The following is a 27,379-nucleotide window of genomic DNA, read 5'->3' as shown; positions in this document are numbered from 1 at the left end:
TGTATATCGGCGGGAAATAGTATAAGTGTATGGGCCCCTTTAGACTGATTTATGTGCATGCTTTGTTCCCTAGAATGGTAAAACCAGACAGTGCCTCTGCAGGAATCCCAGGTTATGAGCATGAAGTGTTTGCTTGCTTGCTGACTGACTGGTATAGGTAGAGTAGGGACCCTTGCCGTAGCGGGGAGACCTCATCGCTGGTGTAAGAGTCTAGTGCACAATGTTTTGCAAGCTAGTGTCCCCTTTCTTCAACCGCATAATCTTGCAACCTAGTTGTTGTTAATGCTGCTAGTGTTCCAGCTTGATGTCAGTGTCATGAGTGCAGTGGGCTAGTGATTGTTTGTATCCAATATAGACCCAAGTGCAAACATCCAGCCTGCTATATTTTTTTTATGTTTGCACTTGTGTCAAAGTCGTTGGGAACCCAAGAAAATCACATACAATACTCAGTGCTATGCATTTTTAACTAACAAATTGTATAAAAAAAAAAAAAAAAAAAAAGCAAATAGAATAGCAGGGCTGCCAGGCAACTAGTGTTGTTTAAAAAGAATTAAATATGGCAGCCTCCATATACTTCTTTGTTCACTTGTCCTTTAAAGCGGACTTGAACTCAGAACTTCCTCTCTGATCTAAAAGAAGCGCAACATCATAATAACCTTTAAAGAAATACATTTCTTTGTTGCAGCAGATATAAATCCTACAATAAATTTGCAGTGCGACTACTTACAGCTTTCATGTATGGTTAACCTCCTGTGCTTTCAAATGAGCTTATCTGCCATGGCAGCCAGCTGACAAAGAGGAGAGACCAAATTACAATTTGGGATTAATTACACATGAGGGGGAATTAGACAGCTTAAACTCTCTAAATACATACAAGGTGCATTTCTCTGTGTTCTCCTTGTGTGCAAGAGTTCAGGCCCACTTTTAAGCGATTTGCCTTCTGGGCAATCAGGTATGGGAGGCAGCCAATCAGAAAAATATTGTGGAGTTCTGAGTCATTAAATCTACTTTCTGGTCTTTAAAGGTGAAAAAAAAAAAACCTCATTTCCGTTTGCTTGTCGTATGACTGCACTTATGAAATAAACCTGTCAGAAACAATTCTTTGCTTTTGAAGTGAAATCATCTTTGAATTGATTCTTCTGACAAGGAGTGAGGAAGCCGCTGCAGGGTCCACGCTGTGACATGGTTACACCCCAGCACTGGCGCCTCCAGGGACTGTACAGAGCGTCCACAGAGCACGTGCTGCAGGCTGGGAGCTATTTCAGGTGTCTCAGTTCTCCCAGGGGTGGGGTGTGTGATCAGTATGTTATCACCTGCCTTGTGACATCAGAAGGGCAGGTAATGCTAAATACAGGCTCCATCTGCCCATCCTCTGATGTTAGCTCGGCAAACATAATGGTTTACACTGAGGGTGCTGCTCTGCACAACAGATAAGAGCTGGGATTGGCATATGGTCACGCACCTCTGTGTAATGAGTTACTGCATATTTATATTGCGCTGACCTCTTCCACACTGAAGTGGATGAAACGGTCCTAGGCAAGATAGCAGTTTTTGCACACCACTGATGGTCACCTGGCTTTTCTAGACGTACAGAATACCAGCAAGCTCATGGTGACCCAGAACTCATTGGAGGGTGTGAGGGGCTACAATGGTCCTAAAAAGCTACTTACTAAAATACTAAGGAAAACAAAAGTTTGCTTTCTTAAAACAGAAAAAATTTGCGATAATTCAGGTTGCAGTTGAGAGACATAAAACATTAGGGGGACGGCAAGCTCGTGTCACAAGGTTGTCGTGCTGAAATCAAGAATCGGCCTGCGGTTTATCTCATGGCCAATCTGCTGCCAAAATCTACATGTATGGCTATCTTGACATCATTTACAGGAACAGCTGGGACAGAGCCTGCACATAAACTGAAAGGGAACTGAACACAAAGGTTCTGTGTAAATATACTATTTTTGTCGGCTTAAACAATCATGGTCATCTCAGGCAGAAATCTAGCAGGAATGCGGATGTCCCCCCAACATTCTTGACAACACCATTAGTGATCCAATTTCTTGGCTCACTAGTGACTAATGCTATTTTTATCCTTTTGTTGTCCCCTCCCACTTATCCTGTCTTTCTAGAACAGAACAGGCTTCTCTGCAGATAGCGGAGTATGTACAGGGATTGCTCCCCTTCATAGACACACAACACGTCGCTCGGCTGCTGCATTGTGACTCATCATTTTTCTTATCGATTCTTATAGAAGTAATCGAAAAATCGATCAGAAAATTGGTCTGAAAGCAGACCGGACCTGCCAGTATTGATTCAGCCGTCAATCTGACAGGAAATTGCATGGTGTGTACCAGGCATTAGACAGTAACGGTGGCCATACATCTGCAGATTTGGCAGCCCATCGACCATTAGATTCAATAATTGTTATTGAATTGGATGAAAATGAGTGCCAACAAAAGCATGTCCAATCAACGATGCCATCAATTCCAAGCCAAAATTGGTTGCATGTGTCGATCGGACATGCTGGAAAATCTCAGGCCAACATGCTTGTTTGGGGGCGTGGCGGTAACGGCATGTAATCGTAAACGGCCAACGCAACGGAAACCCCTGGCCACTGTCCCCCCCTATTGTAGATTTATCCCCATACCCAGTGCTTCTGTATTAATACTTTACCAGCCCAGTTTCCGCACTCCTCTTCCGGATTCGGGGGGGGGGGGGGGGGGGACGGGAGGAGGAGTACCTGTACATTTGGGGGATGCAGGCGGGGCAGCTGGGCAATGAGGCCGATTCCTGAATAATTTCATACTGAAATTGATCAGAAATCGGCCTGTGGTTTATAGTGGCCATCAAACTTTAAACCTTTTATTTTTAACTTTTATATACCAAGCCAAGGCTCTGGGATTCCCAGAAAGTCCTACTTAGGGCAGAAACCCACTAGGAGCAATTTCTAAGCGCTAGTGATTTGAAAAAGCTCTTGCTAATGCAATGATGTGGGGGATTTTTATAAATTCACATCGCTCAAGTGGGATCACACCATTAGCATTACATTGGCAAGAGTTTTCAAACCGCAAAGCGCTCAGAAAATCGCTCCTAGTGGGTTTCTGGCCTAAATAGTAGGGCTATAGGTGAAATTATCTATCTCATCAGTTTATTTTCACTTCAGTTTTGCTTTGAATGTGGAGAAGCTACAGTATTTGTGAGGAGAGTCTATACTATATTGCGGTCTCTACACACAGGTGCCCCGCTGATGTTTTCCCAGCTCATGTGACACATTCAGCTGTGCAATGCTGAACATCCTGTAGAGCTGAATGGCTACACTTCTGCCCACATCATTTGTTTATAGACAGATGCATATAGGATGAGGCAAGCTGACATCAGGCCGCTCATGTGCAGCGAGAAAACACGCGACCTTTGTGGAAGTGAAACTGAAAACTGACCTGATTATACAGGGCATACTAATTATGTGTATTCTCTCTTCTGCTTCTTCTTTTAGCATGATTTACCCATAATTGGTATTATTAAACCACAGCTCTAGGTTGGCAGGATAATGCACGCTGCACACTCACTGAGCTGTTTTACAGATTGCCCAGCAAGCTCATGGTGAACCAGAACTCCTAGCAGTGTGTGAGGGGCTACAAAGGACCGAAAACCCTCCTTAATAAAAAATGTTATGCAAACCAGAAATTTGCCTTCTTAAGCTGTGTACCCGACGCGATTTTCCTGACTGACGAACGGCGATACTTTGAGTGACCGCTTCTGCGATCTCGCTTCCTGGGTGCATCACACTGTCTTTCAGCGAAAATAGACAAAGCCTGTAATGACATGCTCTGTCTACAGGAGGATGGATATGGGGGAAGGGGGGGTTCTGAAGTATTTGAGCAGAGAAACGCTCCTCCTCGGCAGTGCAGCAGTAGTTATGTTTCAGAAGACTGCTGAAGGGCTTAGGAAACCTCCGCCTGCGTAGCTGCAGAGCTGGGGATGGTGCGCGGCCACGCAGTTGGGCGTGCAGAGCCCTAGCAGCGATTTTAAATAAACAGCTATCACCTGTCTGGATGGATGACGTCAGGACAGGTATTTCGCCCCACAACCCACATCATGCAAACAAAGCCGGTCATTACAAACTCTATTTTCACTGGAAGTAATCTTAAAATCAGAAGGTATTTGCGATTATTCTGGTTGAAGTGAGCATATGAAATTTCCCACAATGCATCACTAGTGAATATGCAAAGCATCCCTTTGTTGTCCCTGAATGCTAAACTCACCTCCAGAACTGCTGGAATGCATTGATGTGTCTGTACAATGAACAAGCTGACACATAATTGCATGCCAACGGTTCTGGTCAACAAAGGGACGGTTTGCATATTCAGCAGTGACGCACTGTGGGATACCTCATAGACTTACTCCAAGCTGAACAATCGCCAATACCTTCTGTTTAAAGAAGGCAACATTCTGTTTTGTGAGCTCTGTTCTGAAGCTGGCCATACGTGGGTCGATTTTTCCATCAGATTCGATCAGAGATTGAATTGGTTTTTAATATACTGCCCTCAGCATAACTGGCTTATCACCTTCTTACTGATTTTGTAGTTTATCAATCATGACTTGGCACTACGATTAATTTTCATTTAATGGTGGAGGAGCTATGGGGGATTGATTAACTACTTACTGCACCAGGTAGGGTATAATCACGGCCTGGAAAAACTACTTGAAGTCCCAGGGCTGTGAATACACGTCTTCATCGATAGAATACTATAGTACACCATTAATAAACAGAGGAGACAGACAAGAATTGCATTAACCAAAGAAATCTTTATTTTGCCCCAATCTCTCCCGAAGACCTCTGATCACAGCTGGATTCAGAAGAGCTATTACAAGGTAACAACTGAACAGGCGAGATGTAGTAACAATGAAATGTCTCAAGCTTATCAAACTCCAGAGAACAAAAATATAGAAGCGGAATCCTTTTATTTAGCTTTCTGAAAACTATACACTCTTCACATTGCCAATAGATTCTAAATTATGTGCAGCTTTGGACTGTTCCTCTTGCAAAAATAGCTTTATGTGTTCTATATATTCTCTGCATAAACTTTATACGTACAAAACAAATCATCTTGGGAACTCTTCTCATTACTCAATTTAGAAAGAGCACAAAAATAGTGGTTATTTTACCTACGCTTTAGCAAAAGACCGGCCACAGTTGGAGCAGAGCCAAAATTTGCACAGATTTTGTGTTTTGGGGGACAGACGAGGGAATGTAGTTGAAGTGCTCAAACAAGTCATTAGGATTTATATATACAGCTCAGTCACCCTGTAAAAAATACATATTTGTTTTAAAGTGCACTGTCTTTCTTACGTAACAAATTAAGCTCAGATTTGTGAAACAAAAGCTTTCTACTCAGCTTGGTTGTAGTTCCCATGCCAAAGCTTTTTTCATCACCCAGGTACAGGGATGCCGGTATAAACAGACTGTCACCTACAATGATCACAAACAACTGGTTGGGGTGACAAAGTCTACTTTCACAAATTGGTGCAGAGTCCATTATGTGTAATAAAATGAGAGCTTTACTTTTACATGTGTTTTTTTTTTTAAAGGAAACCCGAGGTAAAAAATAAAATGATGAGATAAACAATTGTTTCTATCCTCCTACTCCTAAAAATGTTTTTTTTTTTTTTTAAGATACCACAGTCTCTGTATATCAGCTAAAAAAAAAGTATTGTCTCTAATCAATGATATAGTCCTTCTCACAGTCTGAGAAAGTTCTAATTCAAAATATATGAGCGATTTGACCTTTTTTTTTTAAATTTGCCCCCTGCACTCAGTAGCTATTCTCTGCCAGGAAAAAGTTTTATGGCTGTAATTCCTTATCAGTGAGTGTTACACTTTAGTCCAACTTGGCACCGACTTTGCAGAATTGGTCACTTGCATACCTGAAGATGAACTCTTTCAGGCAGAAAAAGAATAAAAGGAACACAGCATAGTTATTTGTATGCTTGACAATGTACATACACAAGTTTATCTCATCATGTCACTTCGGGTACCCTTTAAGCAATAACATGCAATCAATCTGCGTGACTTTGTCTGTAGCGATGCACAGAGTCGTTTTGTTATTTGGCTAGTTTCAATAGGAGGACTGTTATCACAGAAGTATGTAGAGTGGTGCACTAAAGAAATAAGTTATCATCAACAAGTATATTATTAATACTATATTAAAGGGAGGCATAAAGAGAACTCGTGTGCAGTAGTATCATTACAGCTAGAACCATGAGGTACCTGCACTACACCTCTATCTATGGCTCTGTCTGACATCCAACACTGTGCAAATTTTAGTTCAGCCTCGCATTCTGTGATCTGGTCAGAAAGTCCTGAGACTAATGTGGCCACAATATAATGTGGACCTACCACCTTCACAAATGGTGGTGTGAACAGATAATCGATAACTGCCTACTGATTTGCTAGGAACAGCTGACAGCACTGAGGCATATCTCTCTTGTGCCTCAGTGATGTCACCAAGAGCTCCAGTTTGGAAAGCCAATAAGATGGCAGCTAGCATGGCACATGGGTGAAACTGCCTGTGGCTCTCCCAGCATGCCAACGTGGTATATAGACACCAATTATATAACACAGTTTATAAGATAACTGTACCATTAAAACACTTTAGGTTTGTATAAGTAAAACAGGAGCATTGCTCCTTTCACCCTCTAGAGGTCACACTCTGTTATTCAGAACAAGTCTGTCTCCTGACCTCTAGTGGCTAGAGGGAAAAAAGAGCAGTCTTAACCGGCGGAGTCTACAAAGAGATTGCTCATAACAAGTGAAGCCCTGTTCCTGTGTAGACTTTGCCTCCCAGTACCTCATGATCTGTCCACCTCTCCAGATTTCCTCTCCACTGGAGCTGCAGAACACATCGTCCTGGTACCATTGCTGGAGGATGAGTTTCTAGACATCAAAAGTGTGCACCACTAAAGATTACAGTCAGTCTAAGCTTAAGAAGACAAAACGTGGTGTATGTATACCAACAACAGAATGAATGACAACAGTTTCCAGGTGACTTTGCAGCTGGGAACCATTGGTCATTTAACAAACCTCCTCTCCTCCAAGAGCATGCTGGGAAATTCACTTCAGTTATATAAGGATCTAGCTGGAAAGCCACAGACTGCCTAACCCACGGATTAGCCATTGTGGAGTCTCTCTGTTACCTCACAGAGTGTAATAATCTCACATTACCACACCCTGATAACAAGGATATTTATAACGCCAACTAATTGTTCTTCAGTCTATAATCCAAAATGAAATCTGAGCATTACTCTCTTGTCACACGCATGGGACAAACTAGTGTGGCAAAATGGCGGTTAGTCAATTAACCCCTCAAGTGCTTAGGATTCAATCAGCAAAGGTACTGCAATTAACTGTTAACAGGAAACATTACATGCTTTTTGGATTCAACATCAAATTACTTTGTAAAGTTATTTTTGTAGAACTTTGATGCTCCAAAAGGAGGAACAAAAATACCAACATTTAAATTCCCTGCACCAACTCAAACAATCATTAAAGTGCCCCGAACAAAAGTGGTCATTATGGTGGAATGGTAACGGTGATACGGCGGATCTGGCCGCTCATCCCGCTTAGAGTTCCATCTCTATTGAGGAAATATGACAAATTCACAATCAAGCAGGTGGTGGAAGAGGTGGCTGGTCATGGGGTATGTTCCAAAGACAGAATGTGATTACTGTTGAGGTGACGCCACACTTTACACCTCGTACATCGACTGGAGAAGGCTCTGTGTACATGACAGTTCCCGCTGTTTGTGGTCCATTACTGCTGGCCATACATAGATCGTAAGAGGAGTGTAGGTGTCACTCTGTCCGCCCCTGACACAAAGCTGTAGACAATGACTGAACTTCGCACAAGCTGCTGTTACACCAGTAACCACAACTGGCAAAGTTTCATGCTGCTACTAGAGGTCACTTCCTTTGAGGAGATCCTCATTTTTTTTCAGTTCTAGACCAAATACTGTACTTTGGCTAGTTTTGAATAGTGTGGAAAAGCGGAACTTCCATCAGTGGTATCCTGCTGATTCCTGTCCCTAATACCTTAATGGCTTTAAAAGAACCCCAATACTACTGGGACAGGAAATAAGGCATCATCTGAAATATCTGCCCACTATACAAAAACAAACTACTGTCTGTGTCCCTATTGGAGGTATAAACTGCTTCCTGTCAGGATAGGAAGTAGAGGAAATTCCCACAGATAAGAAACACAGAGAGCAACAAAGTTCCCAAAAATGATTCCAACCCCTTTCCACACTATCCTAAAACAAATGACTTGGCTGGATGCATCAAGCAAGATCCAATCACTGAAATAAGTTTACGAAAAACCTGAACCTGAAATGAATTGTAGCATGATGACATCGATGTGGGTCTGTAGTAGTGACTGTATTTGAGGGTTTCCTAGAATACAACTTTCTGGTTTGGTTGTAAGGGGCATAACTTGGGTTTACTGCCTTCCACTTCTGCCTTTTTTGTGTATTGAGTGAAGACTTAGGGCCTGAGCACACTTGTACGTTACATTAAAAAAAAAAAAAAAGTATCATAAAAACTGCATGGGATGTAGCTTTTTATGGCCTTGCATATAGCACACTGACATGTGCTGCAGAAATCAGCAACACACAAGTGTACTCAGCTCAGGCCCTGAGGCTATGTTCACACTGGTGCGTTGTGGTAAGGTATAATGGCCACTTTGTAACGTGGCTTGCCGCACTGCAATGCACTGCCTATAGCAACATTCAAAGTGCCGTGGGTGTGCAAAAACATGCATGTTAACAGTGAAGCATACTTTTCAATGACTTCATGCTTCACTGTATATGATGCAACGGGCGGATAACGCACGGCGCCGCTTACCCAATCCATTTCATTCTTGCTGTCCTAGGGAACGCCACTGTGAATACAGCCTTAAAAGCCTCATAGGCGCCTTTTGCCTATAGGATTAGTCACACTGCAGCAATTTCCGACTATTGCAAACATGCTGCATGTAGTATTTTTCCATCGATCGCATCACGATTATCATTCACTAGAATGAGAATCGCTAAACACAAGCGTTGAAAAATCACGGAACACCACAATGCAAAATCGCAATTGCGATCTGTGTTGTTAAGTGTGAACGAAGCCTTTACTCAATTTATCTCCTCACTCAGAGCTCCTCCCCTTCTTTCAAAATTGTTTCTCACAGTCACACAGAAGTTTTACGACCTCTTATCAGATACCAGGAAGGCAATGGGGAGTAACCTAGTTGGATATACAGATATATACACATTATGGCATCATCTTACAAGTCAAGATTGGATCATCAATTTAATGGAAGGGGGGCAGGCAAATATATCCCCAGCTGATAGATACGAGTCTGAGGACATCTCTACTGCTTGGAAGCATCCACAGATAAATGATGACTTTCAGACCTAAAGGTGCGTACACACGTCTGATTTTTCAAAACGACCGGTCGTTTAGACATCAAGTCAGACGCGTGTACAAACTATTGTTCAGCTGATAAGACTGGGTTTGATGGATCTGCTTGGCGGATCAGCTGAACAATTGTTTGTACACACGTCTGACTTGATGTCCAAACAACCAGTCTGAACGACCGTTCGTTTGGAAAAATCAGACGTGTGCACCCACCTTAGATATAACATTAATCCACCTGGCTATATTTAAGGCCAGCTAAAGAGTGAAGCATATACAACAGTCAGTGAACACAGCTTGCACTGTAAAATATGTAAAGGAATGCAATTTCCTTCTAATACACTCACAGACCACCAGTTTCAGAACAAGAAGATAGCAAGGTACTGACTTCTTGGCGCTGAAATGGGCATTCAGTGAGTCGGTCACTAGAGGGAGCCACTCTTCTTACGGTGTCTGCAGTGTGAGCTGTGTACAGCTGGCTTGTTGTACATGGCTGGTAATGACCATGAATAGTGGGAACTGTTGTGTGCACGGCCTAAACCAAATCAGAAGAGCCCCTGCAGCTCTCCCTACACGAGAAATATAATGAATACAAATAAACAGGACCCTGAGCACCAGATGACTCCACAGAAAGACAAAAAGAACAGTTCACATCGACAATCTAGATTAGACGGAGGAATGAAATGAAATGCCAGCCTGCTGGCTTTCTGAAATCATTGTGCAGACTTCGCCATGCGACAGTGAGCGCGGATGAGCTGGGAGCGGACAGGACTGGCTCCGGAGAGAGACGGGAGCTGTGGCCCGCACAGATCGCCCCTGGTGACAACTGCCTCTTGGGATTTGCTATTCGTGGAATGCGTTGAAGAAAGATTCCGGTACAGAAAAAAGCGGACCCTCGTTCGAAGGGCGTGCTTGTGGGATACACCATCCAGCTGTGCCTCCCCAGAGGTGGTTCCCTAAAACATAGTGTCACAGTCCAGCTGTGCTTCAAGTAGTTCCTTAAGGATTTGCACAGCTCAGCTGCGCTTTGTGACTCCTACCAGCGGAGTCCTTAAGGGTGAGTTACAGGCCTGCTGCGTCACGTGACCCCCTTCCAGCGGGCGTCTGCAGACCTGCTGCATTCTGGGGCCCCAACCAGGGGGCAATTCAATAACAGTCCAGCTGTTTTCTATGACTTTGTGTAAGGATTAGCCTCTGTTCTGCACTGACTTCTTTCTAGAAAGAATAACCCAAAGTCACTTAGTTGCAGGTTACAGGAATGGTACCGTGTCAGAAGGAAAGACAAGTGGACCGGCAAAGGCAAGATAGTCATTAGTTCACCAGGTTGTCTACATCATTCGGTCAGGTTGCAGACCAAGCTCTCTCTTAAAGCCCAATTGAACCATAAGCTGAACAAAGCAAATACTGCTTGCTTGCAAATGTACCTTACAGTAATGCATGAATTTTGGGTATTGTAGTCTGGCATCTATTGCTCGACTTGGCTGCATCTGACTGATTACCCACCGCTTAAATTTAGATAGGAAAAGAAGCAAGATATACTGCAGTGGCAAGCACATTTGGCCCATGGAATAGGTTATTCTGCCCACCACTTTCCTTCTATAAAAATTTTACATACTTTTTAACTTGATTGCTACTACAGTTTGCATGGTTTAGTTTTTGGATCAAGTTGGGCTGCAACTGACTACGAGTGCACATTAGCAAACAAAAGCTCCGGTTCAGGAACCTGCATTTTTTAATGCAATAATTAGCAATGTTTTTATTTTACCTTAATACAAATAAAATTTGATCCACAAATACTATAAAAATATGTGAAGTACCTGGTACAGCAGTTGATTTTTGCTGGTCTCATCTGCTATCCTGCTGACAGCTGAAGCCACGCCTCCTACAGACTCACAGCCCAGTGATGGCTAACCTTGGCACTCCAGCTGTGACAAAACTACAAATCCCACCATGCCTCTGCCTCCCCGAGTTCTGTTTAGAGCTATCAGAGTATTGCAGTGCCTCATGGGACTTGTAGTTCCACCACAGCTGGAGTGCCAAAGTTAGCCATCACTGGCCTATGCCATGCAGTCACCTCTTCCCCCTTGCTACTTATGATACTACAAGGTGCTGCGATCAGACAAACGGAAGAGAAAGAAGTGAGATGCAACTGCAAGTCTGCAACGAGCAGGCCAGCAACAAACAGCTGCAGCACCAAGTGCTTTACAGGTTTTTAACTTTAAAAAATAAAACTACTTTATATGTTAAACATATACAAAACAATGCTAATACATACATTCAGAAAAAGGCCCTTGAACCGGAGCGGTGAGCTATCTCTGGAAATAAATGTAGATCATACAGTGACAACTGAGAATCACATGTTCCTATTACTGTTTTGTGATTGGCTGTCTAAGCTGCACATCAGGTGTCTTGTGTTCAGTGGACAACCTGGATTCGTTTTGAGAGTCAACTTGCATTACAAAATTTGATTGCCATAGCAACATCAGATTTTTGCATATCTTTTTTTGTTGAACTGCAACCTCACGTGTCAGATGTAGCACCTGGGACTGATTAATGAGATCTTACCAGTGCCAATATGGCCCGCTGAGCTTGCGGAGGTTTTAAAAGACAAGCAAAGGGGGAAGAAAACAAGATGGCTGCAGTTGTCACTCAGTAAGAAGATGCTTTTGTCTTTGCTGCTCTCTCCTGCTCCATGCAGTCAGGGAGCTCCAAGAAGGAGCTGGAATGCTGAAAGCCTGGTCTGTGCTGGCCAGATGCCTTGTCCCATCCTCTTTGATTAGAAGCAGAAGAAAACACTGTCACAGGCTGAGGAGCTCAAATACGCTGGATATGTGCACACGACAAATGGACAAGTGCCAGGATGAAACAGGAACAGAAGAAGGGGGACTTGGAGGGAGTCTGATGAGGGCTTCCAGCCCCATGCTGTGCGCCTGGTCCACCCCTCCTGTGAAGATCCCAGCTTTCCAACCTGGAATGCAGAGTTTGGCTTAGAGCCTGGGAGAGCCGACTGGATGTGCAGCCTTTCTTGGCTTTAGCGAATCTCGATGAGTACGGGTTCAAACGCTCCGGCAGAGACTCTGAAAGGAGAAGCACAGAGCATTATGTAATGCCATCAGCATGCACGGGCTTGTGCGCTTTACACAGGCCTGCATTTTCACATACACATTCATCATTAAAAGGCTTATAGGCTGCAATTCAAATGTGGCTAACCTAGGAGTGCCAGTGTGCCTCAGAGGCCAAAGTGCTGCCTGTTCCCATTTGTACTTCTAAAATAGCCGTTTAAAGTGAATACAAAGTGTTTAGCTCAATAGACCAATAATGTTGATCTGGGCAATCATTTAGTCATGTTTTTCAACTGGACAAACTGACCGGCTCTAGAGTGGACAGAGCTTTAACATTTATTACTTGTTATGAATCGTTTGGGTGTACTTAAGCTAAGGAACAATTCACAGCAGCATGCTAGGTACACACAATGCAATTTTCTGACAGATTTACTGTCAAATTGATCATTTCCAACATATCTAATCGGATTTCCGATCAATTTTCCATAGAAATGAATGGAAAATCGATCAGAAAACTTAATTAGACATGCTCGAAATAATCAATCTGACAGTAATGCTGTCAGAAAATTGCATCATGTGTACCTAGCATAAAGCTACACATGCATGCTGGATCAATGTCACCAAAACTTATATTTCATGATCACTTTGGGGGACAGTTTACAACCAATCACTGTACAGATGTGCTGCATGGCTCTGTGCTGATTAGCAGGTTCTGTGCCAAGGAGGAAGGAAGGAGCAGGAGGCGTCATACTGCAGCTCACTAGCACCTGTAACTACAACAGCTGTCAGATGAGTATTAAGGTCCGTACACACGCCGGACGGCAGGCAACGACGGGTCCGTCGTCACCTCCCGCTGGGTGGGCGTTCCAGCGACAGTCCGGCGTGCGTACAGTCTGTCTGCAGACTGATACGGCTGTTTCTGAGCGATCCGCCCGGTGGATCGTTCAGAAACAGCCGTATCAGTCCACCGACAGACTGTACACACGCCGGACTGTCTGCTGAAAACCCGCCCAGCGGGAAGACCTGTCGTTGCCTGCAGTCCGGCGTGTGTACGGACCTCTATCCAGTTTGAGAGATCACTGTAGGACACCAGGGGAACCTGTATAGATGCTAGATTGTCACCTGAAACTATGACAGTGATCATTTGAGGGGACTACGCTCTAGCATGTGTGTAGCTTAAAGCCTTCTACAGATATTTCTACCCCCCACCCCCAATCACCATGGTGCATGGCAACCCTGGATCTACTCTGGACTGAATGTCACCAGGACTGACAATGCTGTATTTTTACATTTCAGGAAATGATGATACGTTGGTCAAGAGCCAAAGAACTCCTGAGGAAGTGAATTTTTGTCCTTCACGAAACGCGTCGAGCCATATGCTCGGCCTTAATGTACCTACCTTTACTATTTAAACTTTTGATGATTGTATGAGGCACTTATGATGGTCTTGGTCATTCAGATAGTGAAATATGTCCAATTAGATTAGGTGGTAACTTCCTATGCTTGAGTAATATGAATTGTATTAACCCTTCTGGATTTTGATGATCCAGGTTTTTTACTTTTATTTATATATATTTATGTGTGTGTCCTTCTGTGATTTTAGACATGTTAAAATAAACAATGGTTTTTATACACTGAGCAATGACATGTGACTTTCTTTATATTTTATTTGTCTCCATTAGACTCCCATAGACCTTTCCACTGCACTTCTACAGATATTGGACAGGTTTCCTCCCCTTCAGCATGCCACAGTACATTCCGCTCTGCCTAGCCCTGTGTACATGTCTGTGCAAGGATTGCTGTACAGACTGAAGGCAATAGCCTAATCCTGTCCAACACAGCACGCCTGTCTGTGTATCACACAGAGTCACATCAATCCCTGCCATGCACTGATGAGAACCAGGAAGTCCAAAACAGGCTGCCTGCATGTTGAGTTGATGTGGCTCTACAAATGTACCATGTTTCCCCGAAAATAAGACAGTGTCTCATATTAATTTTTGCTCTAAAAGATGTGCTAGGGCTTATTTTCAGGGGATGTCATATTTCTATCAGGAAGTGTCTCTTAGCAGAACATTTCCTGCTCCTTTGTACTGTGCCATTTTTGGATCTGCACATATGCTACTGTACTGATCAGGCACCTGTCCTGTCATCCCCGCACACAGCTGATAACCTTGCTGTGTGCTGGGATGACAGGACTGGTGCCCAATCGCCACTTGTCCCTGCTTGCTGGCTGCCTCTTCCTCCTGCGCGTTGCTGAAAATGCAATCAGCAACGTGCAGATGGAAACGAGAACTTGAGGCGTTTGCTGACACTTTAAGTAAAAAGTAGTTTAAATGAATGATACAAGAAGTTGAAAAACCTGGTTATACACTTATATAGCTGTGTCTGTGTGTTAATCCTCTGTATATAACACGTCAGGATGTTAGAGTGCGGATGGTCAGCATTATGATCCACGGCTTGTAAGACAAAGCCCAGACTCCCACCCTGCGTAGAAGGGATCTCCGCTCCAAGCTAAGGCAATAGTGATGGAATCCAGATCTCTGGAAAGCTCAGGAGGGAGGAGGCGGGACTTGCACTGCGGCCGCAAGAGGTCAAAGCGCTTCACATAAAAACTTTCACAATATGTCAGAAGCCGATTTGCTTTCCTTCTCCGATTACACAGGGGATCATGTTCCCTGCTAAGCAGGCTGCAAAGATGACAAAACACTGAAGGGAACTTTGTGGCCTTCGGTGCCGAGTAAAAAAACAACACAGGGAACAAGCTCCCCGGCCCTGCCTTCTATCCTAAACATTGGCCTTTTATACGGACTTCTTTAATTACAGACGGCAGAGACTAATAACATGTTGTGACCTCCCATCCAGGCAATATAGTGCATAGACCAGGAGGAGAGTTCTGATAGGCCGCTATGCTAGCTTCTTACTGAAATGAAGGCATTGTGGCCCTCACTATAGGAACTGTTCTGCCTGACTTACAGCATGGCATTATTTATATTCTTACAGAAATTATAGGATAGGTCACACGCCAGGGACAGAGATGTACCTTGGGTAGAAATAAAACGCTGGCACCATTCACTTGCAGTTAAAGCTCAAAGTTTAATTATAGTTCTTAAATGTTCTAAAGGTTAGCGTGATGTAATCAAAGCTCATTTTATAATGGTTTATATGGTGGTGACATTTCAGAACTTGTTATCCTTTCTGAAACCTTTGCCTCTATGATTTAGCAGCTGCTTATGTAACACTTGTTAACCTCTAACAGTACAGTCTTAAACCAAGCTTGTGAGGTTTGCAGGTTACCTCAGGAAGCTTCCCCGGCCCTCCACTAGGTCAATCCAGTGCGGAGACCCCCCGAAGCTTGCGGACGCACAGCCGTATTGTGTCTGCCCAGCAGCACGGACCTGCCCTGCTACCACATGCATGAGCCGATGACGAGCATTTCGGGGGAACGCAGCGCTGGAATGGGCTGGTGGATGAAAACGGGGGAGGCCACTGGATTACCCGAAGGCTTCCCTCTACTGAGCTTAGTACCGTTATAGGTACACTAGATATGTATTTATATTAGATAAATAGATATATATTAGATGTATAGATATGTATTTATATTAGATATTCCAATCATGGATAGCATGGACCTGATGGGGAAATACCCTCTTATTAGTTCATCAATTATTATGCTTGTCACAATAACCAATCATAGCACTAAAATCTTCATATTGGCCCTAGACCTTGATGGACATAGGACTGTAGTATGGATTAGATAGTGAGCTCCTGTGAGGGACTGTCAGTGACAGGACTATGTACTCTGTTAAGTGCTGCAGAAGATGCTAGCACTATATAAATACTAAATTATAATAATATGTATAAATCAATAGTGTGGCAGTTGATGATGTGATTCCCACATGTGCCAGGACCTGTCTCAGGGGGCGAGTACTCCATGTCTGACTGCAGAGGACACCGGTCCCTGTCAAGTTCACAGCTCCGTTAGGTATGACTGGTGAAAAAGGATTCCCATCAGCTCCATGCTATCCACGATTGGAATACATTAAAAACTGCATTAGCAGTGTTCTCCCCAGGACCTATTAAGTGGGCGGGCCGCCCGGCTGTTTTGAAACCCCGCCCGGGTGCTCCAAGGCCCGCCCGCATCACACGCTCATGTGCGCTGCCGTCTCCCCGCATAGAGCGGGTCTCCCTCTGAATATAGCAATCCCTAGTTCCAGGCCGCGCTGCCCTTCTGGCGCCTGTTATATCTTCAGATCAGCGGCAACCTCCTTGATGTAGTAACGCTTGTCCACAGCACCCTGTCCTGCCGCTCTGCTGGAACACTGTGACCCACCTCTACCGCCCGCTTGTGCCCGGCTTCTGATTGCAGTACGGCTTCACGCTGAGTGTCTTCACAGCCATGATCGGCTGCGAGGAGAATACACGTGCTGCAGGCAGCCCAGGGGAGCCACTGGCCAGGCCACTGTACGGACGGGGGATGGGTGTACTAGAGGGGACCGGAGGATGTGCTCCCTAGTTCCGGCTGCGCTCCCCGCCTGTAGAGTTCTCTTCTGTCCGATCGTCAGATCGCTGCCGCAGGGATATGGGAGAGAAGCGATGTGCAGCAATGCGCTATATGATGCAGCGCAGCCGGAACTAGGGAGCACATCCTCCGGTCACCTCTAGTACACCCATCCCCCGTCCGTACAGTGGCCTGGCCAGTGGCTCCCCTGGGCTGCCTGCAGCACGTGTATTCTCCTCGCAGCCGATCATGGCTGTGTGAAGACACTCAGCGTGAAGCCGTACTGCAATCAGAAGCCGGGCACCAGCGGGCTGAGGAAGTGGGTCACAGTGTTCCAGCAGAGCGGCAGGACAGGGTGCTGTGGACAAGCGTTACTACATCAAGGAGGCCATTCAAGTCATCCTAATCGCGGCTGCCAAAGGGGTGAGCAGGGGGAGGGGGTGACATTGGGAAATGTTAAATAGCTCCCACCTGTCCCTCTTTGGGAGTCCTGTCCCTCTTTCCTCCTCATTTGTCCCTCTTTCAGGCCTATATACCTCTCGACTAAAAATGTGTTTGACTGTAAATTTTATTCCCATACTTTAAATTGATATATCACGAATGGTAAAATGTTACTATGAAACATGAGGAACATGAAGGAAAATGAACCAGGATAAAAAGGACCAGGGTGGTTTGAATTAGAAAACAACGTATTTTTCTTATGAAATCTTTATAGTATGCATGAATAGGGTTGTGATGGGGTTGTGGCAGGGGCGTGGCTTAAGTGTCCCTCTTCCTCATCTCAAAAAGTTGGGAGGTATGGTTAAGGGGAGGAAGCGGTGTTAAAGTGCAAGCATACTGGATCAGGGCAGAGGGTGCCCTATACTGCAGGGTGTAATAATCATAGAATGGTTGTGTATTTATAAATAGAATGGTTGTAGTAATGCTGCAATGTATGTGCTGTAATGTAGGGTGATGGGATGTGATCACTAATAAGCTGTAGGTCGGTGCAATCATGTGGAGTGTGGCGGGTGATGTAAGGGAGCATACTGAAGTGCAGTGATATGTGGAATGTGATAGTGGTACAGTATTGTATGAAATGTGTCAGAGTGCAATAACCTATGTTATAAGGAAATAGTATTGTTTGAGTTGTCTATTGGGAGATAGGTGGAGCTGCAGTAAAGTATTAGGTGAGAGTAATGGGGACGAAGGGACGCATGGTGATAGGGAGTGCAGTAATGCATGGGACGTGATAGGGGTGCAGGGATGAATGTGATGTGATAGGGGGTGCAGGAATGCATGGGCCGTGATAGGGGTTGCAGAGGACGTGATAGGGGGTACAGGGATGTCCTATGCTGTAAGCAGAGTTGCCGGCCCTGCTTTCCCCTGGTTGCAACCCACCCGGCTACTTTTTCATGCCACCCGGCTGGAAAAAAATTCTGGGGAGAACACTGATTAGGAAACAAGTGTATAAGGGATGACACTGTTCAAGGGTTTATGTTTAATCATAGTGGCTTAGGCTTCAAAAAGGAACACATGTTCTGAAACATCCGTGCCATCAATACTGACACTGAACTTTGATTATATCACTCTTCACCTATAGCCACTCTGTTATGAGCAGCCATTATATGAAGCTATAATTAAACTCAGAACTTTAACTGCATCTGCAAAGAGCTTTTATGTTATTTTTATAAAGTTTAATGAAGTTAGATGTTTGTAGCCATGTTAGTGCACTAACAGCATCATAAATATACAGTACACAGCACTGGAGGTACAGTCTCTCAGATACAGCACAGGAGGTACTGTCTCTCAGATAGAGTATACAGCACAGGAAAAGAGTAAGTACAGTCTCTCAAATACAGTATATAATACAGGAGGAGAGGAGGTACAGTGTCTTAGATACAGTATACAGCATAGGAGGAGAGGAGGTACAGTCTCGCAGATACAGTGTACAGCACAGGAGAGGAGGTACAGTCTGTCAGATACAGTAATCAGGACAGGAGGAGATGAGGTACAGTCTCTCAGAAACAGTATACAGCCTAGGAGGAGAGGAGGTACAGTGTCTCAGATACAGTATACAGCCTAGGAGGAGAGGAGATACAGTCTGTCAGATACAGTATGCAGGACAGGAGGAGAGGAGGTACAGTGTCTCAGATACAGTATACAGCACAGGAGAGGAGGTACTGTCTGTCAGATACAGTATACAGGACAGGAGGAGAGGAGGTACAGTCTCTCAGATACAGAGTACAGCACAGGAGAGGAGGTACTGTCTGTCAGATACAGTATACAGGACAGGAGGTACAGTGTCTCAGAAACAGTATACATCCTAGGAGGAGAGGAGGTACAGTCTGTCAGATACAGTATACAGGACAGGAGGAGATACAGTGTCTTAGATACAGTATACAGCCTAGGAGGAGAGGAGAGGAGATACAGTCTGTCAGATACAGTATACAGGACAGGAGGAGAGGAGGTACAGTGTCTCAGATACAGTATACAGCACAGGAGAGGAGGTACTGTCTGTCAGATACAGTATACAGGACAGGAGGAGAGGAGGTACAGTCTCTCAGATACAGAGTACAGCACAGGAGAGGAGGTACAGTCTGTCAGATACAGTATACAGGACAGGAGGAGAGGAGGTACAGTGTCTCAGATACAGTATACAGCCTAGGAGGAGAGGAGGTACAGTCTGTCAGATACAGTATACAGGACAGGAGGAGAGGAGGTACAGTGTCTCAGAAACAGTATACAGCCTAGGAGGAGAGGAGGTACAGTCTGTCAGATACAGTATACAGGACAGGAGGAGAGGAGGTACAGTGTCTCAGATACAGTATACAGCACAGGAGAGGAGGTACTGTCTGTCAGATACAGTATACAGGACAGGAGGAGAGGAGGTACAGTCTCTCAGATACAGAGTACAGCACAGGAGAGGAGGTACAGTCTGTCAGATACAGTATACAGGACAGGAGGAGAGGAGGTACAGTGTCTCAGATACAGTATACAGCCTAGGAGGAGAGGAGGTACAGTCTGTCAGATACAGTATACAGGACAGGAGGAGAGGAGGTACAGTGTCTCAGAAACAGTATACAGCCTAGGAGGAGAGGAGGTACAGTCTGTCAGATACAGTATACAGGACAGGAGGAGAGGAGGTACAGTGTCTCAGATACAGTATACAGCACAGGAGAGGAGGTACTGTCTGTCAGATACAGTATACAGGACAGGAGGAGAGGAGGTACAGTCTCTCAGATACAGAGTACAGCACAGGAGAGGAGGTACAGTCTGTCAGATACAGTATACAGGACAGGAGGAGAGGAGGTACAGTGTCTCAGATACAGTATACAGCACAGGAGAGGAGGTACTGTCTGTCAGATACAGTATACAGGACAGGAGGAGAGGAGGTACAGTCTCTCAGATACAGAGTACAGCACAGGAGAGGAGGTACAGTCTGTCAGATACAGTATACAGGACAGGAGGAGATGAGGTACAGTGTCTCAGATACACTATACAGCCTAGGAGGAGAGGAGATACAGTCTGTCAGATACAGTATACAGGACAGGAGGAGCGGAGGTACAGTATGTCAGATACAGTATACAGCACAGGAGGAGAGGAGATACAGTCTGTCAGATACAGTATACAGGACAGGAGGAGAGGAGGTACAGTCTGTCAGATACAGTATACAGGACAGGAGGAGGTACAGTGTCTCAGATACAGTATACAGCACAGGAGGAGTGTTCTGCTTACCTATTAGCCAGCTGGATTCCGCTGAGAGTGGTTGAACCGTCTCTGCTGACGAAGAGCCTCAGGTGACTGTCTGAATATAGAGAGGCAGAAGACAGTGTGAGCTGCAGTGACGTCTATAGAGCACAATCACAACTAATCGCACATAATGGGAAATATGCACTTGTACGTGAGCCCTGCTGGAAAGTGTCTCTATGCAGCCCGAGGAATGTAAAGAGGTTTACGTATCAAAAACGCTATTGCAGAACGTCACTCCACAGGCAAGCACATTATCTGTGACATGCCTGCTTTTATAATACCCGCTCTGACACTCGGTGTACCTGGAACATGCACTAGTCATGATGGCAGCACATAGGATGCCTTTACTGCCTTCTGTTAAGAAAGATCTAATGACTTGGGTTTTACGCAGAACCTCCACACTTTTCTACGTGGGGTGTCACTGAAAAAGCTTTCAGGCAATTAAGTCAAAGAACCTGCTCTACGCTTTTGTATTGTTACAGTGATCTCACAGAATAGGCATGAGATCCATAGAACTAACATTTCCTAAATGACATCATTAATGGCAACCCCCATAGTTCCATTATGACAAGTTACATTTAAAGCAACCCTGACCCTGTAATAGATGTAATAGATCCATGCATATGAATCAGAAGTGTTAAATAACAGCAGAGATAAAGCTTTCTACCTGACTTATCCAGCCACCTGCAAACTGCAGTACTGACTATTGAAGTGGTCAGTGAGAACAGTGCTTGTTAAAGCATACCAGAGCCCAAACACAGCTGAGAAAAAGGAAAGGGGGGGGGGGGGGGATATGGATGGTGAGCTGTCCTGATGCTCACCGCTCCCCACAGCCACCCCCCCCCCCCCCCCCCGGTCTCAATAATGAAACACTGCAGATCGCTCCCGGCCAGGGGTTCCGTATTGATGTACGTGTGTCAGCAGAGGTTGCGTGCAGCACTCCCAGAAAGCCGCAATGCTCCTGACCCAGCCGTCCAGCAGACAAAGCCACGGGGCAATTGCAGCTACAGGAGGTGGCAGGAAGCAGACATTTTTTGAGATTCAGGACAGCTCACCATACATGCCTGCTCCCCCCATTTCTCATCTGTGTTTGGACTCTGGTATCCTTTAAAGCCAACAGGATCTCTCATCTGCTCTGATGAATCATGCTGTCTAGGTGGAGAGGAGACAGCATGAGTCATCAGGAAGTGGAAATTTTAACGTCAGTAAGCAGGTTTATGTGACCTGCAGGGTTCTTTGTTATGTCTGGAAAGGAAGAAAATCATACACTATTTTCAGGGTAGGAAAGATTATCCATGCATTTATTAAAAAGTCTGTTTATTAAACAGTGGACTGATATCCATGGATCCGCTACATGGTCACGTTAAAATACAAGGTGGCCACAGGAAAAAGGCAGTACTATCAGGAGATGACTGGCATGCATCTTTTAATGCCAGCCTCACCAACCTACAGCACCACTGCAGGGAGCTGATGCAGACAAATGACCATCGGAGCGAGCACCTTATTGTGCCAGCTGCCCATTCCAGTGGCATCCTTGGATTTTTACTTTAGCTGAAATGAGATTGAACACGAGCATCAAAACTTGCAGTCTTCACTGCAGCAAAACACAAAGTTTATAGTGAAAATATTTTGCTCTTCTAGCATTTAGGCAAACTTGTAGTGGCTGTGGCACAGCAGAGGCAAATCATTCCATGCAGCCAGCAGAGAGTAAGGCTGGGAATTTTGAGGGCGGAGCATTTGAGCTAAATAATGAACAAGGGGGTGTTCCTAGGACGAGTTGAGGAGAAGCCTTTTTTTAACTGATCCCTCTTGCAATTCAAAAACCATTCACCCAACATATACTGGTAACTATATATGGGTGTCTGTAAGCAAAGCTACAGCAATGCCAAACATAACATATAAACTGTATTCATTTATAAGACTGCAGGAATTAACTCAAGGATTATTTGATCTATGTTCACTATCACTTTAAAGTGAACCCAAGGTGATAGTGATATGGAGGCTGCCATATTTGTTTCCTTTTAAAAAATACCAGTTGCCTGGCTGTACTGATAATATATTTAGCAGCAGTAGTGTCTGAAATACACCAGAAACAAGCATGCAGCTAATCTTGTCAGATCTGTCAGAAACACCTGATCTGCTGCATGCTTGTTCAGGGGCTATGGCTAAAAGTATTAGAGGCAGAGGATCAGCAGGGCAGACAGGCAACTGATATTACTTAAAAGGAAATAAATATGGCAGCATCCATATAACTCTCACCCCGGGTTCACTTCAAAGACAAAGCTGGAATAGGCAGAAATGTTTTATACAACACTAGGATGTTATGCTTGCAGTATTTCCATAGAAGGCGGAGCCTCTGTGCGTTGCACAGAATGGAGCAGGTGTTGCCAGTGAGGGGCACAGCTGTGTGTGAAGGGTGGAAGTAGTGGTGTGAGGTGGGAGGCGGCATTGTACGCTGCATTCCTGGAGTTCACATACTTGTGCACGCTTGTACATCCCACATACGCATTCCTCTCCCTCACCTTCATTGTTAGTGACATCTGTGAAGTCCTGGCTTTGCATGATCTTCTCCACAATGTCGTCTGCATCAATTCTGGTATCATCCACCCACGTGGGATGACTTTCCACAGAGTCCTTCTTTCTCCTGCAGGGAAAGCAAGCAGGACATATAGAAGACTGCTGTATGCCACCCCACATGCTCTGAAATGCCCCCCGAAAAACAAACACATTTATGATGGCTTTCCAACTGATCCTTTGTTCCGTGCAACTTCCTGCATACATGGGGCTTGGTTCACTAAACAGTGAAAACTCATATCACACCTTATCAAAGATATCACACCTTATCAAAGTTTACACGCCTTATCAGAGTAGCATAGTGAGCGCTACGAACCGCAGGGGCTCAGGGCAGGACGAGTGCCATTGCCAATTAGCAGGCGTAAGTTTGTAGCGCTCACTATGCTACTCTGATAAGGTGTGTTAACTTTGATAAGGTGTGATATTTGAGTTATCTCGGTTTAGTGAATTAAGCCCAGTGAGTGGCCTCACACTTTGCTACATTTGCAGTACTGAATGATATATATACCACCACAGTTAGTTTTTCAGTGACCGATGTAGCAATTGTTTATTGGTCATTTATGATTGGTCTGCAGATAATTTCTCTCCCAATCATTTTGCATTTAATTTACATACAGCTGTGGTCATTGCTCCACCCTATTGCTTCTGTCACAAGGTTCCTTATATGAGGCGGTCATAAAAAGTAATTTTGTTGTGTCACGCAATGACAAAGTGCTTGAATCTTGAATCACTCTCCATATGCGCCTGTAATGAAATTACTGAAATAAAACCTTAAGATATGCTTAAAATGCTTCTAAAAATGGTAGAGTTTAAAGGGACACTTAAGGCTATTTAAAAAAAAAGGAGTTTTACTCACCTGGGGCTTCCACCAGCCCCTTGCAGCTGTCCGGTGCCCACGCAGTCTCGCTCGGATCCTCCTGGCCCCACTGGTAGCTACTTCCGTTTTTGGCGACAGGCCTGGGAACACAAGTGATTCTTCGCGTTCCTGGCCTCAATTGCGCCCTCTATACTGCTATTGCGGCCAGGAACGTGAAGAAACACTCGCGTTCCCAGGCCTGTCGGCGCCTGTCGCCAAAAACAGAAGTAGCTGACGGCGGGGCCAGGAGGATCCGAGCGAGACTGCGTGGGCACCAGACAAGCTGCAGGGGGCTGGTGGAAGCCCCAGGTGAGTAAAACTCCTTTTTTTAAATAGCCCTAAGTGTCCCTTTAAGAAAAGACCTGAGTTAACCTGAAGTGAGAGGAATATGAACGCTGCCATCTTCATTCCCTTATAAACAATGCCAGTTACTTGACTTCTGTGCTGATGTTCTGCCTCTTATACTTTAAGTCACTGGCCCCAAATAAGGATGCAGATCAGATACTTTGACTTTGGTCTGAGTCCACTGGCGGCATTGTTTGTTGCAGTTGTGTGGCCCAAAAACAACTAAATCCAAAAAACTCAGCATGGCATCCAGACAAATGGCATTGTTTATATGGGAATGAAGATGGCAGCCTCCTTGTTCCTCTCACTTCCCATTCACTTTAAGAGAACTCTGTTGTAGCTGCAGTGCTGGGCTCAAAATCACAGACCAGCAGAGGGAGGAGGTAGAAGAGGTCATGTGATCTGTGCTGACAGAGATAGTCTAGTGTGTGCCTACACCCTTATTCAGGGCAGTTTCTAGGCTAAAATGCACCCAGGGCGAGGGATAAAATTGCGCCCCCCCCCCCCCCCGCGGAGCCAGGTATACATGCCCGCAGTGTAGGTAAGCCAGGTCTAGTTGCACTCAGTATAGGTAGCCAGCTATAGGTCCCCCCAGTATAGGTAGCTAGGCATAGTATAGGTAGCCAGGCATAGGTGCCCCAGTATAGTTGCCCCCAGTATAGTTTAGCCAGGTAGGTGCCTCCAGTATAGGTGGCCGGTATAGTTGCCCCCAGTATAGGTTAGTTAGGTAGGTGCCTCCAAAATAGGTAGCCAGTATAGTTGCCACCAGTATAGGCTAGGTAGGTAGGTGCCCCCAATACAGGTTAGATAGGTAGGGGCCCTCTAGTATAGGTTAGATTAGGTAGGTGCCCCCCAGTATAGGTTAGATTAGGTAGGTGCCCCCCAGTATAGGTTAGAATAGGTAGCTGCCCCCCAGTATAGGTTAGATTAGGTAGGTGCCCCCCAGTATAGGTTAGATTAGGTAGGTGCCCCCCAGTGTGGTTCGATTAGGTAGGTGCCCCCCCCTCCCTTCCTCTCTGCGGGCCGCCCTCCGTGCTCCCCCCTCCGAGTCTGACTGCAGGGAAGCGCTGTGTAGGGAGGGCAACTCACCTCCCTGGTTCCAATCGCCGCCGGTCTCCTCCTCACAGCCGCTGATACACACGCTGCTTCCGGCTAAACAGGAAGCAGTGTGCGTATCAGCGGCTATAAAGAGAAGAGGAGACCAGCGGCGGTTGGAACCAGGGAGGTGAGTTGCCCTCCCTACACGGCGCTTCCCTTCCCTGCAGTCAGACTCGGAGGGGGTAGCATGGAGGGCAGGAGAGGTCAGGCTGCCCTCCCCGCGGCTGACTCCCCCCTCCATTACAGCGCCCACAACTCCTTCTGCGCCCAGGGCGCTCGCACGGCCCTAGAAACGGGCCTGCCCTGATTCATGGGACAGGAGTATTCTAGAGTGCTTTCTGTTCAAGAACACAACATTACTTCTCAACAGGAAAAGGTGCTACAGGGCCCAGCCAGTCAGGTCATTTGAATTTACTTTTACAAGAATGTGCAATACACAAAATACAGACTACAGGGCCTTTTATTCAGGATGGAAGAAATCCAAGACCAAACTGGTACAGTAAGGATGCTGAGTATACGGTTGTCTGAAAAATTTAACATAGGAAATTAAGCTAAGCAAGAGCCGATAGTAGAATATCGGTAACATTTAACAATATTTTACGATTTTCAGTGGTAATATTCGTTCTTAAAATACGGTATTGATAAACATTCTCAATATTTTACTACAGCTAAAGCTAACCCCATTCTCACACAGAACCCTTCCCCTCCCATGTCTAACCTTACCCCTCCCCCACCTAACTTTAAAACCCCCCTTCCTAATGCCTAACCTTAACTGCCCCCATCCCTGCAAAATGTGCTTGCTATTGCTACTTATCAGGCAACTCCAGCACCCATATATCCATATTCAGCTGAAATTTCTATGGGTGCCTATGGCAGCACCCAAACTGTTTCCAATATTACCCTCTAGTTCACAATCAACACAGTGCTTTCTATAAGAAAGCATAGCGTGCGTTTAGCTCCTCTCTACTCATTGTCACATCTGTGACGTTGTAATATGCTCGGCTGCTTTCATTAACTGGCTTTTAAATCCAAATTCAAACCGTTAGAGGAGGTCAGAAACTCAGATGGACAAAAACAAGGAAGCTAATCAGCTCTGATGATAACTTTGTTCCGTTCTATGGATGAGCCAGATGGAACATTGAGGCCTTGCAACAGGGGGCAAAAGAAACCGTTAGGAAAAAGGAATCTCTTGATTAACAATAAAAATCCACGGCAGGAGCCAAGCGAGGGGATCACGAGTTGTGTGTGTGTCACAGAAGCTGGCTATGGAATCCACAGACAGCGCAGCCAGCTCTGCAGCCTGACTCAACCCAGCTGACTCACATCACATATTCCATGCAGAGACTGCAGAGACGCTCACGGTCTCCATCACTAACTTGACATTTGAAAGACAGAAGTTTATTTGTTTCTGCTGGCATTGAATATGACCATCTGCAAAGAAATAGGACTTTCCTAACATGGGGAAACCGCAAACGCTGCCTTCTGCCAAGATCCAAAGGCTTAGCGCCATCAATTAGCATCTGTCATGTAGGGAATACCTGGACTGTCTGTCGAGGAGGAGGGGTGGTCTGATTGGCCGCGGGGGCTTCTCTGGTTTGGTTTCCTTTTCTCCCTCAGGTACGTCGGCTGTGATGCTGATGCCCCCGGAGGCGCTGCTGCTGGTGGACGTGTTGCGTCTGTGAGTCAGGTCCGACATACTGGAACAGCGGGAGTGCTCTGAGCTGTGACCTGTGCCGGTGACAAATGCTGGTTAGGCTGTGAGGAGACTGC

General features: G+C 45.3%; 1 protein-coding gene across 3 annotated transcripts in view; it reads right to left on the bottom strand.

Moving 5' to 3' along the window:
• Nucleotides 1–4,780: 4,780 nt before the first annotated feature.
• Nucleotides 4,781–27,379, bottom strand: part of EEIG1 (estrogen-induced osteoclastogenesis regulator 1) — a 126,633-nt gene continuing 104,034 nt past the window's right edge. For all 3 annotated transcript variants that reach the window (XM_068248389.1, XM_068248388.1, XM_068248390.1), the window contains 4 exons: nucleotides 27,148–27,337; nucleotides 23,259–23,380; nucleotides 20,722–20,791; nucleotides 4,781–12,521 (listed from right to left, as the gene is read on the bottom strand). In XM_068248389.1, coding sequence (XP_068104490.1) covers nucleotides 12,476–12,521; nucleotides 20,722–20,791; nucleotides 23,259–23,380; nucleotides 27,148–27,337 — 428 coding nt within the window. In that variant the 3' untranslated portion in view covers nucleotides 4,781–12,475. The remainder of the gene's footprint in view (nucleotides 12,522–20,721; nucleotides 20,792–23,258; nucleotides 23,381–27,147; nucleotides 27,338–27,379) is intronic.

Source organism: Hyperolius riggenbachi, chromosome 8 (assembly GCF_040937935.1).
Source record: "Hyperolius riggenbachi isolate aHypRig1 chromosome 8, aHypRig1.pri, whole genome shotgun sequence".
Classification (NCBI taxonomy): Eukaryota; Metazoa; Chordata; class Amphibia; order Anura; family Hyperoliidae; genus Hyperolius; species Hyperolius riggenbachi.
The sequence above is the reverse complement of the archived record's forward strand: the minus strand, read 5'-3'. Positions and strand labels throughout refer to the sequence as shown.